The 17,499-nt window shown below is 32.1% G+C and overlaps 1 protein-coding gene across 13 annotated transcripts in view; it reads left to right on the top strand.

Annotated features, from left to right (window-relative positions):
• The window catches only part of PICALM (phosphatidylinositol binding clathrin assembly protein), a 94,055-nt gene that overhangs the window by 47,292 nt on the left and 29,264 nt on the right, over positions 1-17,499 (top strand). For 8 of the 13 annotated variants that reach the window (XM_010973404.3, XM_010973401.3, XM_010973403.3 and 5 more), the window contains exons 8-13: positions 2,464-2,505; positions 5,621-5,706; positions 7,635-7,758; positions 8,005-8,141; positions 10,331-10,434; positions 15,929-16,078. In XM_010973404.3, coding sequence (XP_010971706.1) covers positions 2,464-2,505; positions 5,621-5,706; positions 7,635-7,758; positions 8,005-8,141; positions 10,331-10,434; positions 15,929-16,078 — 643 coding nt within the window. The remainder of the gene's footprint in view (positions 1-2,463; positions 2,506-5,620; positions 5,707-7,634; positions 7,759-8,004; positions 8,142-10,330; positions 10,435-15,928; positions 16,079-17,499) is intronic. The other 5 variants (XM_010973411.3, XM_010973409.3, XM_010973410.3 and 2 more) reach the window with 2 other exon arrangements.

The raw sequence follows: 17,499 nt of genomic DNA, 5'->3' as shown, positions 1-17,499 counted from the left end.
TAGGTAGATGGCAGTGATTTTTATGTTTGGAATTAGTCATGTATTTTAGAAGATTTATTCTGTTAAATATGTTAAAATAAATATTCTAAAATATGTTAAAATAAAATAATCTGTGTTAGTGCAAGTCTGTTTCCTCCAGCCACATGATTAAAATGTTTTGTTCCCCTTATAGAAGTGAATTTAGTGTATTTATTGTTTGTCCCTGATTATGAAAACCATGAATGTGAGTTATAAGATAAATCTAATTTTGCAAATCTGCATAAAAAATAATTTCCTGAAATTGTCACAGAAGGTAGTTGTGGTAATGTTCTGGGCATTATCTTGCTTTCACAGAGGTAGAGCTTAAAGTGTTTTTGCTTGTTTTCCTTTCTGTGCTCTACTCATTACCATCAGAGATGTCTTGCTAGGATAATTTTAGAAGATGACTAGGTAATTGATCAGTAATGTCAAAGTAGTTAATCTGAAGCTAGCAAGTTGGTGATTCTAGCTCTACTACCATAGTGATGTTTTATTATGTTGCAGATGGAATAGGATAGAACAGGATGATGAGACCTTTGAAGAAAACAGCTTTGTGTTGTGAATCAACTATTTTATGAAGTATACTAAAATTTATTTTGGATTTAAACTATCTCAAGGAGAAATCAATGGGTCAGTCATACACTAAATCTAGAAGAAGTTAGTTTATACTGTGATCTTAGTAAATTCTTTAAGTTTTAATTTGTTGACTTTTCCCTTTGCTTCTCTTTTGTTCTTTGTATTTGATAGTTATAGGTACTGACTTAAGTTTTAAGCCCTTATTTACCTCCAGATCTGCTGGTCTTACTCTGAGATGGAATAGACCAGCTACTCCATATGATCTGAGAAATAGGAATATTCTCTTGCCCTAAAAATAATTTTTCATGAGGCCGTCTTTGGGCTAGCAATTTCATTAGGAGACGTTAGTTCTTGGAGTAAAGGCAGAAGCAACTTTTTCAAATGTGTTTGAAGAGAACAGATACATCAATTAGTGATTAGCTACTAAGGTCTTAGTATGAATTATGAAATTTTCTACTGAAATCATTCTAGGACTGGCCCTATAGAGGTTGAGAAAACGAAGAAAGAATGATTAGAAAATGAAATATAGTCATATAGCCATGAGGGGAAAAACAGTTTTTCGGTTTGGGTGTTAGAATAAACAGGAATGGTTTTTATCTTTTTTGCTGGAAATTATCTAGTACCTGAACAACATGAAAGTGTATTGGGATTGCTTTGTTGCACAGTTATATCCTGGTTAGATATCATTTGGTATTTGTGTAAAAGTTGGCTTACTTGAGTGAACATAGGTTTTTATAATTGTTATCTTTGGTGATTGCCAGAGAAGGCATTATGGAGAAAGAGAAAGTCATTGTCATCAGGTTTGTTCCTTAGCTTTTTTTCGTGCCCCAGAGGACTTGTTAATGGTCAGCCTTTCTTGTTCTTGCTATAGTGTTTTGTGTTATAGAAGTGATGGATTTTTCAGACTATGACAAGGTATGTAGGTGCTTAGAAGATGTGGAGATGGTAACAATAATCTTGTTGAATTTCCCACTCTAGTTCCTCTCATGTTAGAACTGTTACTTATTTTGGGGGGTGAGTGATTTTTTGTTTGTTTGTTTGTTTGTTTTGAGAGGTAATTGGGCTTGCTTATTTATTTGTTGGTTTATTTATTTATTAATGGAGGTACTGGGGATTGAACCCAGGACCTTGTGCATACTAAGCATGCACTCTGCTATTTAGCTCTACTCCCCATCCCCATGTTAGAACTTTTAGAGCTATCAAATAACATCAAAGTCCTTGGAAATATTTTTTTTAACCATTTTAAAAATGTATGTATTTATTTTACAACATCATTTTAAAAATTGAAGTATAGTTGATGTATGTTATAGGTATGCAGTATAGTGATTCACAAATTTTTGTTTATACTCCATTTATAGTTATTACAAAATATTGGCTATATTCCCCATGTTGTACAATATATCCTTGTAGCTTATTTTATATCTGATGATCTGTACCTCTTAATCCTCTACCTCCACCTCCATCTTGCCCCTCCCCCTTCCCACTGGTAACCAGTAGTTCCTTCTCTACATTTGTGAGTCTTTCTTTTCTGTTATATTCACTAGTTTGTTGTATTTTTGTTTACACTCCACATATAAGTGATACCTAACAATATTTGTCTTTCTCTGTTTGACTTACTTCACTTAGCATAATGCCCTCCAAGTCCATCCATGCTGTACACCAGAAACTAATACATTTTAAATCAACTGTACTTAAGTCTTTGGAAATACTGAATGATATCTGTGGGGATTAAATATTCTTCTGATTTTAAAGAATTCTGTCTAAAATATTGTTCATAGTACTAGCTATAAGTATCATTTTCTAAATTTTATTTATATATGCCCTTATTATAATTTTATCTATTAAATACAATGCTGCTTCTTCTTACAGCAAGTTGGAATTGACAGAGGTGATATACCAGATCTTTCACAGGTAAGTATATTGTATAATATCAATCACTGTCTGCTGTGTACTGCTAGATGTAAAGGGTAAACCTCAAAACAAGATGCTGGATTAAGAGAGCAAACTTAGTCTAAGTTTGAGTTCCAGCTGTTCCACTAGCTGGCCCTGTGATTTGGGGAAGTTACTCTCAGTGCTTCAGGCTTGTATCTGAAATGGAGATATTACAATCCCCACCTCATAAGGTAGTTTGGAGGATTAAGTGAGTTAATACCTTAAAAAAATTTAGAGCATTAAGTGCTCAATGTTAGCTATTATAATATTGTTTTTATCATCATTAGCTTCAAAAAATTTCTAGGAAAGAAATTTTAAATCTGCAGTTTTTTTCTAGCCTTTTCTGTTTTTCGTTTACTGAGTGTTAAGAATGAAAGTACTTAATTGTCAAATTATCCTTACATATCAACTCTCTCGTTAATAGTTGACATTTCTTTACCTTATTTTCAGTTGTTCTGGGATGTCTTTTAAACTTATTTCTTGTTAATGGTTCTTACTGTGTTTCTCTGTACTCACTTGTTCTGATTTATCCGTTTGATCTCCAGGCTAAGAGTATGCACTAGATCTAGATATAGGTTATATGTAAATAAAAAATTCTTTCATATGCCCACATGACATAATTGACCTCATAAAGACTGAGCACATTATTGTAGGTTAAATGTGAGAAGAGTCACTGTTTGAACAAGATGTAGTATAAATTGATTTTGCAGTTTCAGATTCTTCATTACTTACCCCATTTGTCATGTCAGCTTCACCTGTCTTTTGTTTAAAAAGCGTCAGCCTAAAGCCAGACTGTCATCATGTGTCTGTGCTTTAATATTCATGGTATTTAATTAGGTAGGGTTGACCAACCTGTGAACCTCCCTGCCTCTTCATTGATAAGCTTCTGAATCTTCATTGAAAAGATTCAGAAAATTTTCAGGAGTATTAAAACAAAGCTTTTTATACTTCAGGGAAGATGGTAGTTATACACAAGAGTGGAAATTTGAGATTATTTACTATTTTTTTTGTTATAAATTGCTCTTTTTAAGATGTAAAGCATCATATTTCCTTCACTCTTTGTAATGTGGGTTTAACTTTAAAGGATTAGCCAGATATATTTAGAAGGAATTTGGAAAATAGTTTATTAAGTATCGTAACTAGGTAGTTTAGTATTTGTAAACATAGCTTAAACCCTTATACTGTTCAGAAGAAAAACAAAACAACAACAACAACAAAAAAACAACTATACAACTATAATTTAAATGACCACAATTTTAATTTAAGATTCTGTAGCATAGTAGTAAACATGTAGACTTTCAGATCAGATGTATCTTAGACACTGTGTTGGCTCCTGCTCTGTATTAGGGACAAGTTACTTAATTTTCACTGTCACAGATGGTTTATTTGTAAAATGGATATGGTAGTAGTGTCTTGCTTATAGTCAGAGATTACGTACAAGGTAGCTCACACAGTGCCTGTTGTGTTGTAAGAGTTTTTAAAGTGTTAACTGCTATCATTAACATTCACCTCATCATCTCTGACAGTAGCTCTTGGGACAGTGGTTGCCCTGCTGGCTTAGCAAATATTTTGTTAGGGTTTGAAGGTGTACACATGTGTTCTCAGTTCAGCATAGAAGTCAATGCTGCCATCTAATATTTTTGATATTAATTGATTTTCTACTATGTCTGTCTTGTGCTAAGGTCTTGGTATTTAGAGAGAAAATACAGGTTGAAGGCAATTGTTCAGCCATAATAATTGGCAATTAGCTAGTTTTGTTTCTTCTAACTGTTTTTGGATCCCTGTAATCCAGAAACACTATATATCAAATCCTAAAGAAGAATATTTGGTGTAAATGAATGCTACTAATGCATTTGTGTCACTTAAAGATAGTGAACAATTCTTTCTCAACTCATTGAAAGATTTCCTTTTGAAAGTAATTAGCTATTCATATTAGGTTGACATTTGATATAGAGCCTGAGAATTTAAAGCTAGTCGTCTTTTTTTTCAAGTGAGGTAAATATCTATTTGAATGAGTTTTGATAACCATTAACATTTATGTAATCAACACACCATTTGATACAAATCGATTCAATCACCCCATTCCTCCTGTCCTCCTTCAGTCACTTCCTAGTCTGCTCCACACAAATCACTATTTTGAATTCTAATAGAACATTTTTTATCAGATTTTGAATTTAATATAAATGGAATTATGCTAACATTTATTTTTGTATCTGACTTCTTTTGCCCATCATGTTCTGAGATCTGTCTGTGTTGTTCAGTATATCATTAATTCTTTTTAATTGCTGAATAGTGTTCCATCAAGTGAATTTACCACAATTCTGTTTATCCATTTTCCAAATGATGGATTTTTGGACTATTTGCAACTTTTTAACTATTGTAACTAATGCTCCTTAAAACATTCTTGAATAAGTCTTTTCTTGTGGAGATACGTTTTTCTCTCTCCTGGATAAATAGTTAGGAATGGACTTGGGTAATTAAGGTAGGTGTATATTTAACTTTATTTTTTTTTTAATCTGTATCTTTTTTCAAGGTGGATGTATTCCCACCAATATTGTATGACAGTTGCATTTCTTCTATATCTTCATCAACATTTGATATTGCTAGTCTGTTTAATGTTAGCCATTCCAGTGGGTAAGAAGTTGTATCTCATTGTGATTTTGTTTCCTTGATGTTAGTCTTCAGTTTCATTTGTCAGTAACTATTCAAAAATAATATTTGGAAACTTTTAGTTACTTAGCAGAGTACTTAGTACTAGGACCATGCTCAACAGTATGTCTAGCTTTTAGGAGTGTGCTTTTATTTAAAATTTAAATAAGTAGAATATTTAAAAATTAAATACAAGATCCTCTTAGTGTTTCTTGTTCATATAGTCTTAGTTTTTATGTCTTTGATTTACTAATACTCCTTACTAGGTCATGCTTATGTAATAAAAATTACAGTGTTATTTGTAGGTAGCTAAAATTCCACTGTTAATTAGTTCATGAGGAATATACTTGTTTATTTTTATTGCTCTCCTTTGTTAGATAATGCTTGATTTATTTTGACGAGTGGTCTGATTATCATGAAAGTCTTAACATTTGTACACTTTTAGGCCCCCAGCAGTCTTCTTGATGCTTTGGAACAACATTTAGCTTCCTTGGAAGGAAAGAAAATCAAAGATTCTACAGCTGCAAGCAGGTACATCATTCTTCATGGGGCAAAGAGCAGTAGTGATGTTTCTGAGAAAGTAGATGGGTCTAGCTGAAGTTCCAAGTTATTTAACTTCTCTTTATCTTGATTTAACCATTTATAAGATGTATTTAATAATAGTATCACCCTCATAGAGTTGCTGTCAAGGACTAATACATGTAAATTTAGGAATAATTCCTTATTTTCAGTAAATGTCAGCACCTATTAAGATGATGACAATGACTGTGTGGTTTAGAATGGTGTTCATAGTGTCGATATTTCTCTTAAAGATGAAATACATAGATTCATATCGTGTTTTATAATTACAAGATGTGTTTTTACAAATTTGACTAATCCTCACACTAGCTCTGTGAACTTAAGTGTGTAGTGGTAATTCTGGGACTCAAAGCTGGGATTTTATCATTTTTCTTATGCCAGTTCATCAGCTTGATTATTGACGTATTTTAATCATTCTGTTAGACTTGTAGCTGATTTCCAAGATTTCCAAGACTAAGATCAGTTAACTTAGCGAATTAAAAAATAACATAGATCTTCTCTTTTGACCTTGTAACATGATTTTTGTGTTGGTTAGTAACTTGAGTAATTCTCATATTTTCTTAAGATTTCTCTTTACCAGTAAGAAGAAAAAATTTGTATGAGGTATACGAATATAATAAGAACCTTCCTTTTTGATTGTTTCAGAACTTTTTTTTAGCAACAAAATTGAAGTAAATTTGTAAAGGAAACTGTCATTACTGGATTTCAACTTTTTAATGGCAGACTTGGTCTTTGAATTTTCTAGTAGGTTTTTAGAATTATATTTCTAAATATATGGCTAGATATATTTCTAAATATATAACTTTGGCAACGTTAAAATGCCCAATTATTTGAGGAAGTAATGAAAAATACAGCCAAGTAGCTAAGGTACATTGATTTACCTCATGTTTTTTATCGTAAAATTTTTGTATTTCTTGTATTTCTTCACAACAATATTACTTTTCCTTTGTCTTCTGAGTTATATCTTTGCATTGGTTCATTTATAAACTTGATTTTACATAAAATTTAAAAAGTAGTTTTTCCACTTGTGTGCTTAGAGTGGAAATTAACAATGTTTGATGTATGATAAAAGGAAAATGAATAACAGTCAGGAGTAGTTTCAAGAAGAATTCTTTACCACATGTATTTATTTTGCCTGGAATTAAAATTTGGGAGTTAAATGTTGGGGTTTATGATATGGATAAAGCTTTGATATAAGGGAAAGGAGTTGTCTTGCCGTGAATCCACTAAAGAGAGATGACTCACTGTGCATATATAGTATGTTTGAAAAAGAAATTCTAGCTTGACAAAATGGTAGCAGACAGAAGGAAGGTGCCAGATGGACTGTGACTGCCATGAAACTGATCTTTTTTGAAAGAACCTGTGGGTCCTCTGGGGATGACATCTTTGGGTGTTATTATAAGGGAAAGATACCTAGACAGATACACACTGTTTATTACTGGTATTCATGTTTTAGTGTTTCTGTAGTAGTACTGCCAAAACCCAAGCTGTAGATTAGCAGAAGGTCATTTCCTGTGAGGAACTCAATACTTTTTACCTATCAGGGTTTTCCTAGAAGCATGTGAGCTCTTTCCTAATTGCATTGGTTCCCTCCCTTAGGGCTTAGAAGAGGTAATGTCCCTCACCTTTATTGTGAGCCTTTTCCAAAGTCTAACATTTATTTAAATGATAAATGAATGTATGTGTAAATCAGCTAATTGATAATAATCCTCTAGACCAATGGGTAGAATGTTTCATCTGAAGTACTGGTTTTGGCTCCATGAGTTCAGTTCATAATTACAGTGCCTTTCTGTGGCTGGGTTGCTAGACCATTTTATAACTTGGTTGTAATTTGAAATGTTTGGTAAAAAACCAAACTACCTTTGTTTGATTATCCTTAGAGCGACAACACTTTCCAACGCAGTCTCTTCCCTGGCAAGCACTGGCCTGTCTCTTACCAAAGTGGATGAAAGGGAAAAGCAGGCAGCATTAGAGGAAGAACAGGCTCGTTTAAAAGCTTTAAAGGTAGGTGTGTGAATTCTCTTTATTTGAAAAAGCAAGTATAGATGTTCATAAAGTGACTGGGACCTCTACACAGACTAACAGAATTTAATATATATTTATACAATTTCATCCTGACTTTGAATGACTGACAAAACAGTCTGAGAATACCTTTCTGCTATCAAAACAAAATTAGAAAATGTTTTTTTCAGAGGCTATACAAACAAATCTGGTTTATGGATTCCTTATGGTAGTTCCCTTCCTCAACAGGAACAGCGCCTAAAAGAACTTGCAAAGAAACCTCATACCTCTTTAACAACTGCAGCCTCTCCTGTGTCCACCTCAGCAGGGGGTATAATGACTGCACCAGCCATTGACATCTTTTCTACCCCTAGTTCTTCTAACAGGTAGGTCGAGTGGTTAAAGATTACCTTCGAATACTTAGGTTTAAAGATTTAATAGAAATTTTGCAGAGCTTTTCAAGTTTACTTTGATACATGATTTTGTAATCATAAATTCAAAAAGAGGTAGTAATAAATGGTGGTAGTGGTATAGTATAATAGCTAAATATAAAGTGGTACAGTTTATATTTCTAGTATTTAAGAAATGGGATATGGCTAAATAATAAACTTACACCAGTTGGAAGGTAGTGGGTTATTTCTGGGCAAGCGTTTCATTGCAAAAAAAATTAACTGTAATTAAACACATTTGTGAAGTGTCTGATGATTCAACACCTTGTATATAACTCTTGGATATGTATTTCAATATATCCTTTCATTGGATAGTAAATGTTTTTCATGTTTAGTCCCTGATGTTAATTTAAGCTCTGTCATCTAGAAAACAGTAAGAGTTTAGTTGCCAGATTTCTGTGGTATTGAAGCATGTGAGACCAATTTCAGTAATCTTGTTGCCTAATTTCAACCAGTTTACAATAGAAATATTATATTTACAGGCAAATTAGAATAACTGGCTTTTTCTAAATCTCGTCCCTCTTTTACCTTAGAGTGGTTTAAAGTAGAAGTTTGGAAATCAGATTCTGGTTTGAATCTTAGTTCATTTATTTCTTACTTTTTTTCCCCCCTCAATTTCCAAACAAGGTAATGTATGGCATAGGTTAGTGGTTCTCAATCTTTAGCAAGCATCAGAACCGCTGGAGGGTTTATTAAACCACAGATTTTGAGCCCCACCCCTAGAGTTTCTGGTTCAGTAGTAGGGGTAGGATGAGGCCCAAGAATTTTCATTTCTGCGAGGGTCATAGATCACTAGTATAGGGTACAGCATAGTATTCAGCACATGGTAAATGCTACGTAGAGAGTGATGGGGTGTTTTGTTTGTTTGCTTTTGTTGCTGTTTATTTTATTAACTCATCTTTAAAAGATCTTTCCTTCCACCTACCGACTCCTGGTGTAGTGCAGTGTAACTTTTACTGACTCAGCTGCTACCTGCTCCTTAAAGTCTTACAGGATGTTAAATTTAGTTATATGTTCTTCTTTGAGCTTTATCTTTTTGTTTGTTTGTTTTGGCTTTTGTATATTATCTTCCTTTATCCCCAATAACATTGAACCCACCACTAAGTGTCAAGTTTTCCACTTGGAGACCTCGGAAAGAAGTCTGTCTTAGTAGGGTCGGGAGTGGGGGTAATGGAAAAGAATGTTGAATGTTTGAGGATGAAACAAATTATTAGATAAGGACTGATAGTTTTATTTCATTTAATACACTCAGCCTTTTCACCTTTTTTTATAGTAATTGAGGGCAAATCTTACAGCCTGTTATAGAATGCTTATAGCATATTCTCTGTTTTTCCCCAAAGCACTAAATGCATTTGAATTTTTACTTAACTATTTATAAAACTATGTTTTATATCTAAAAGACATGTCTTCAAAACTTTTGTTTTTGAGCAAATATAAATTAAAAATGATCTCTGCTGTGTTACACACAATACCTCAATTCATGGAAACACTGGCATCTTTTTTTGAATTATTATTCCTTAATCACATAAAAATCTTATGTTAAGAAATATGTAAATAGTACCTGCTTGGAGTTACGTAATGGGGTTAATATGTCATATATGTATGTATCATTTTCCCCTGTATTATTGATATGTTATTTGAAACTTGAAGCAATAGAGGTAAAGTTAACAGGCATTTTAGTTTGTAGGGATATTCGCATTGCAGATCTAATTGAAGTTCTTTGAAGATTAGAAGTAAGAAAACATTTCCTTAAAAAAATTAAATTGCTAGGATGTTTCATATTATAGAATTATGTTGTTTAAATTCTAGGTTCTTTTCAATAAAAAAATTACTGTTTTCCTGGGGAAGTAATTGATTCTTTCCAGAAGTGCTATTATTATTTGAATCCAATGTAAACTTAAAATATGGTACTTGAATAATTTTCCAGGCCCTCTTAGAAATATGCTGTTATTTGAGGGGTATGCAACTGTTACTTTGCTGAAATTGTTATTCCTTTCGAGATTTATATTATTGGGTCTTTTTTTCTCACTTTAAAAAAATGTTTTAACTTACTGAGGTGGGAGAAGGGGAGTGGCTAATGTAGCAACATTTACCTAATAAATCCTCTTTTCAAAATATCTTACCAGCACATCAAAGCTACCAAATGATCTGCTTGATTTGCAACAGCCTACTTTTCACCCGACAGTACTTCCTATGTCAACTGCTTCTCAGGTAGCAAGTACATGGGGAGGTAAGCATTAATGAATCTGCTTTGTATGTTATGTAGGCATCTCCCTTCACCATCCTGTGGTGTTTGTATAATTTTTGGTTACACTTAATATTTCTCAAGTTCTCATGTATCAAAATGACAGTGCAATCATCTTGCCCTTTGAAGACATTTTCATTTTTTCATAAATGCAGTTTTGGAATACATGTTCAATTAAATTATGAAATAAGGTTTAATGAAGATAAAGAAGGACCAAATGTATGTTTAAGTATAAAATCATCCTTCAGTGTTGAATTTCTATTCCATTACTAGAAAATGCATGATGGTTATTTTACTTTTGATACAGGAAAAAAATTGACTTGCAGGGGGAAACTCATCTAATAAAGTTCTAATAAAATTCAGATAGTGTTATCAGGTAGTACATTATATTCTGTGCAGGAATGTCATGACAAACTTTATGCAACTTGTATTTAAAATGTTAATTTAATTCAGCCCTATAAGATTTTTGTATTCAAAGAGCTTTTTTCCCTAGTACCAACAGGAAAGTTTGCTGTCCTTGAGTAGTTCTTTGATCTTAAGGTGATCATATGATCATGGCCTGGCATCTTTGAAGAAGTGAGCCTAGTTCATTTCAGTTTTTAAGCAGTTTTGCTTAGACATATAGTATGTTTTAAAGTCATTTTCCTTTGTTTGAGTTTGGTGCTTCTGTTTGTACTTATGTAAGTATTATTTTACAAATACTCAAAAATTACTTGGGAGGGAAAGAAGTCATTCTGAGAAAGGACACTGTCTAGAGAACTACTAGAGAATGACAAACTGCCTTAAAATTTATGTTAGCTCATATGTAAAAATCTGAATTGATTGGCTTACCTCTCATAGGAGGGATTAATTGTTCTGGTAAGTTTTTATGGTATATTAGACTTTCTTCATCTTTATTTTAATGATTTGAGTTTAATAACTTTTTTGTTTTGTTATTTTTTATAGTTATTTCTAAAGATTCTACTTTATGTAATTGAATATAATCTATGTGAAGAGAGGAGTTTTAAAATATTTTGTTAAGTGATAGATTCCCAATGCCTAGAACATTTCTTGATAGATAACAGGTCTTAGTAAATGTTTGTTGAATGAGTGGACGTTTTCTTTCTGGGGAAGTTGTTTCTGGTTCAAGATAGGGCAGGGGACAGGAATAGTGAAACTCTAGAATACTAGATTTTTAGACTACTTTTGTGAGGCCTAACTTGATTTAAAAAACTAATTGATTTTGAAAGCTACTTTAATATAGCTAAATCTTAAGATCTGGGAGTAAATTCTAAAAATGATAAACTAGTTTAAAGTCAGTAAATATTCTTGAATTATTTAACTGAGTGACCCATAGACAGCAAAGTAAGAAAGGAGTTTTTTAACATCCTAATGATAATTGAAATTTTAGGGTTTTTAATCTTCCAAAATTTGTATGCTTATTTTCTGCTTATTATGAATTCCTTTAGAAAAGGGTAGTAGAGTTAACATGAACATTTTAGCTGTTCTAGCTTGCTTATCTTTTACAAAAGAAAACAAACAGTAGTTTTTCTAAAATTAAGCCTAAAATGTTATGTTTCTAAATAGATAAAAAATTTTACAGAAGGCTTAATGAGAACTAATAAAACACTTCAAAGAAACTGAACTGTGAAATTGTTTTGTCTGGATACCATGTACAATTAATTCTAACAATGAGAAATTTAAAGTTTCTGCTTGAAATTATTGAGCTCATATATGAAGGCAGGTAGATTATTACTATGAGTGAATAGTTTTAAGTAATTTCAGCCTGTAAAAATTATTTTATTTTCTGTTACAAGAAATATTTCATAGCAGTCATGTGTGAATAATACAATGTTAGAATACATTTAATCATGTTTTACTTCTCTATTTTAGGTTATTTTGGTTTATGTACTACTTTAATAAAAACTTTCCCCATATTTTAACATTAGGCTTGCCTTGTACAAGTGAAACTTAAAAATGTTAGCAATACAAATCAAGTATAATGGGAGCAGAGGCAGTAGCAATTGACTGCTGTTTTTCCAAAAGCTTATATATGAGGAAAGGATGGTGATCTTACTATAGAACCCCACAGCTTAAGAAGATTGAAATCTTGTCTTGACTTTCATGTAAAATACTTGGCTTCAGAGTTTTGATTTCTGTATAATTGGATAGTCGAGTATTTTAAGTCAAGAACTTTGAATACTTCCTAATTCAGTGAGTTGTTCATATCCATGACATTCAGATTAAGATTTTTTACTTTATTTTTAAAATTAAAGTTACTAAGATAAATAAATAAATCTTTTATATAAAAAGCTTTAATCCATAGCAGTCAATTTCTTGAAAGTTTATGCTGTATACTAGAAATTGAAACAACGTTGTAAATAAAAAAGAAACAACATTGTAAACTGAATATACTTCAATTAAAAGAAATATCAAAAACAACAAGAAAAAAGCAGTAAATTCTTAAAGGTATTTTTGAAGTTACTTATTTACCTGAAAATTTGAAATATGTAACATTTTATATCATGTTTCTATAGCATGTGACAAAGTTATGATTTTCTTGATAATTGTAAAATTCTATGCTTTTCTTGCTCTCATTTGCCAAAAATGAATATTAATAATAGATTTGGTATTTAATTTAGTTCTTATCATAAGCACCACCACCACATTGTGTATTTCCAGTCATAGGTGGGTTAGTGATACAGAGTTAAGGGAAAGTAAGGTTTTCATGTTTATAGGAAAGGCATTTAAGATTCCACCTAAAAATGAATATTGAAGAGAAAGAACACAAGCTCTCCTGTTTCTCATTCCTTTTAAAAAATTTTTAAATTTATTTTTGAAAGTTTTTGGGGGGCGGTAATTAGATTAGGTTTGTTTGTTTATTTATTTATTATTTTTTAATGAAGCTACTGGGGATTGAACCCAGGACTTCGTGCATGCTAAGCATGTACTCTACCACTGAGCTATACCCTCCCCACCTCATTGAATTATTAGTGAACATTTGATTTTTCAAGAAATGGTCTGGAGTCTAAATAAGCACTTGGTGTTGAATACTAATATCTTAGAAGATTTCAGTTTCATCACCTTGAAAGTTTGAGCAGATCTAAAAATATATGATCTTATGAGCTTAGTACATTGTTGCATATTTTAAGCAAGATTTCAAAATTCAGGCAGAAAAGAATTACCCATTCTGAAGTTTGATTTGTTTTACTCTTAGCTGGCATGAAACACACACTTTATGAAAATACTCAATTTTCTGTGTATAAATGTAGATACCAAATATTTAAACTTAAAGACTCTAATATGACTGGTACTGTTTTAATCTTTTTTTATTATTATTTTTCTATGACTCTAACATAAAATTAAACTTTCAAATGAATAATGATAAAAATAATGGGAAAAATATTTGTTAAAAGTAACAGGAATAAATAAAGTTTAAATTGAAATAGCTGGAACATTATTACTTTTTTATCTTAATGAATTTGTTTTAATTATGGTATAGTGTCCACTTAGTAGATTAACATCATTTACATTACCTATAGTGTTTTGTCAAGGTAAATTAAGAGCTTGTTTTTCTTATTGTCTGATTGATCTAAATATACAGATTTATTTGCACATCTCTGCATATTCTTCTTTAGGATGTTTCGTATAATGGGAAATGATTGATATCAAGTGCTTAGGTAAAAAGTATCAATCAGTAGAATAGCAGATAACTAGTAACTTTTCTGAAACTTTTTTCTTCTCATACACCTAATGGTGGATCTGTTATAGAAATGTGTGTCCTTTTTTTGAGTGACTTCTCTTGTGGCTTCTTTGAAGTATACTTTGAACAAAGTATGATGTACTTTAAAAACTCCACGCCACTGTCAGATAATTTAAAAGTAGCACTTTCAGATGAACCGGTCAACTCTAACCTTAATGCAGCTCCTTTCTTATGCAAGAAGGAGTTAGAGTGCTCACCATTACATTTTTATTTTAGTACAAAAAAATGAATCTTATATCTGACCTCTTTCTACTTTTTATTTCTGAGTGATTTTTTCTGATTCTTTCCCTTCATTGTTCCATTTATTGAGGAGTAGGAAAGATGTTAAATGTGATCATTTGAGTTTGAGTATTCATCAGTGAATTTTGATGTTTTTAGGACTTTATTTTTAACTGTGAATTCCATAGGAACATTACAAAAATTAAATTTAAAAAATTTCTTGTATTTAAGCCAATGACCTCAATATTTTCTTGATACTTTCCTTTTTAAAACAGTTGCAGGGCTTGTGGAATGCTTACTTTGAATTTATTGACTTTAAGGAAAGTATGCCTATATTGTGATGAAGAAGCTGGTCCTTAGGCCATTGCTTCCTTCTTCTTCTTCTATTATACAGTCTTAGAGTAAAATACAGTGCTTACTACTGCATTCTTAAGTAAGGGTCACAAACCAGAGCAGAATAGACAAGAACAGACTGCTGGTTGGAACTACAGGAGTGTCTTCTCATTTTTAATTGTGTTACAAGAGAAAAAATTATGATACCGTATTTTTGCTGCTTCCCCCCCCCTTCATTTATTTACTTAAGGTAGGATGAATGGCTTTCAGTTATCTTGAATGAGGTATAGGGACAGTAAATACCTGATTCTAAAATAACTTTAGATTTAGGATTTGGTAATGGTACATCTTTGGTACCATGCTAGTAGGGAATGATACTTTTATTATTGCTTTCAAATCATTTAGGCTTTAAAACTCATAGCTAGGCCTCAGAGCTAATCCTAGTCTACTAAATGGCCAATCTTTTGTCTCTGTTCTTCATTTTTCTAAAATTCCTTTTCCCATCATTAGACCTTTTCTTCATTATTATTTTGTCTCCTACATCTGAACCTATACAAGAGTTATATGCACATGTTGGAAACCCCTAATTCCCTTTGGTTTTTGAAATATTACTTATTCCACACAGGCTTCCATTGTATGTATCAGTTATTCGAGTAAATGTAGCTATGCCACCACAGCCAGTACACTTCCATCTTGGGAGGAGAACACGTTTCAGGGTGGATGGCTCTTTTATAGAAACATTTTTGTTATTACATACTCTCTTTTTAAATGACTTGACTGTTGGCTTTCTGATGTAGAGCAGATTTGTCCTTAGTATGCTACCTTTTTTTTTTTTTTTAATGTTTTATTATTTTGGGGGTGGGCAACTAGGTTTATTTATTTATTTTAATGGAGGTACTCGGGATTGAGCCCCAGGACTTCATGCAGCATGCGCTCTACCACTAAGCTGTATCCTCCCCCCAGTATGCTATCTTTGTTATGGACACATAAGTGTTTTTTTTCTGAGGATTCATTTTAAAATATGTTAAATGAATTTCTTCCATCTTGGTGATTAGATTTAATAATTTGCATTTGGATTAATAATAATATAGCTACTACTTTTCACTTTGCATCTTTTGACTAATTACAATACTAATTAATTTACTTCCTTTCTTCATTTTGCTGTAATGCACTTGGACTGCACAGATCCTTTCTCTGCTACTGTAGATGCTGTTGATGATGCCATTCCAAGCTTAAATCCTTTCCTCACAAAAAGTAGTGGTGATGTTCACCTTCCCATTTCTTCAGATGTATCCACTTTTACTACTAGGACACCTACTCATGAAATGTTTGTTGGTAAAGTACCATTTAACCTTTCTTTCCAATTAATGTTTATACTGCCTAAGTTTTTTTTTTTAAACGTATCCATTATTTTGAAAGCACTGCAATAATTACTTTGGATTTTAATAACAGATTTTAAAATAAACTAAATAGCATTAATGTAGTGAGATTTTTACACCAGTATTCCTAACTTTATTTAATGCAAATTTTTAGGAAAGAAAATTTCCTTTGAAGTTGGACTTTTTAATGTGTTTTGTTCTCTATATATCATATTATAGCATCACATGCTGCATCCTTTTTATTAGTTCAGAGAGTTGGTTGAAGAGTAACATCTCTTAAACTTAGTTATGTGTGCTAATATTTTTCCCTCTGTGCTTGAGAGGGAGGGTGGTCATCACTCTTAGTAGCTTTCTTAATCTTTGTTTTCCCCTTTTAACTGCAAGTAATAGTATAACTTTAGGTTATCTAAGACCCTTACTTACCCTCTGTCCATTCTTAAGGGTCTCACTTCATGGTTGCCCTAGAGGTAAATGAAAAGCAACTTGACTGAATAGCCTTAATTGCACATAAAAATCTATAAAAAGGCAAAATTTCACACCTAAGTTACACAAGGTAAAATAAGTTTTTAAGTATATACTAAACTGAAATAAATGTTTTTGAATCTTGCTAAAAAGATGCTAAACCCCCCTTAAAATATGGTGAAGCTGCTTTTATTCAATCAAAGGAACAGCATTAAGGTGACACAAATTTAAATCTTTGATGAAAGCAATGCAGAAAGTCGTCTTTGTACCCTAGGCAGATGATGTGGCTACATTCTGAATATTCTGTTAGATATATCTGAGAGGGGGAGGACGGGAGGTGACTAGAAAGCAGTAGTTGGAGATTTGAGAAAGTTTCAAGACAGGTGCTCTGGTTTTATAACTAGTCTAATAGTTCCAAAGTGTAATATTTGATTGTAGTGATTATTATATTGTAATACATATAAAAATTACAGGAAAAGTAGTGGAAAAATGAGCTTCACATTTTGTTACTATAGAAATTTGTCAAATAGAATACCTTCTTGTTAATGAGGGGTAACTAGAGTTACCTTTGGAGTGTTTTGTTGTGGTTTTTTACAAGTTCATTTGCCTTCATATTTACTGAATATGAATAGTATGTATTTGGTAAATGTGGCTGTTTGTGTCTTTTTAAGTCAGTTGCCTTAACTTGGGGACATGAAACAGATATGTCTTTGCTTTGGGTCTACATGATATCTCTGTCTTTTAGATCAGAGCAGCGCATAGGCTTCAGGCTGTCATATCTGTCTGTATCCACTAAAAAGGGACAGAATGGAGGGCAGTAACCTTAAGTGCTAAAGGTTGTGGCTATTTTACATTCAAACAGAAGTAGAGTAAAAATATAAAACCACTGTGAGAGAGTTATTTAGTTACTATTTT

This window comes from Camelus bactrianus, chromosome 10, assembly GCF_048773025.1.
Source record: "Camelus bactrianus isolate YW-2024 breed Bactrian camel chromosome 10, ASM4877302v1, whole genome shotgun sequence".
In the NCBI taxonomy this organism is placed as follows: Eukaryota; Metazoa; Chordata; class Mammalia; order Artiodactyla; family Camelidae; genus Camelus; species Camelus bactrianus.
Note: the sequence above shows the minus strand (reverse complement) of the source record. Positions and strands in the feature narration are given on the sequence as shown.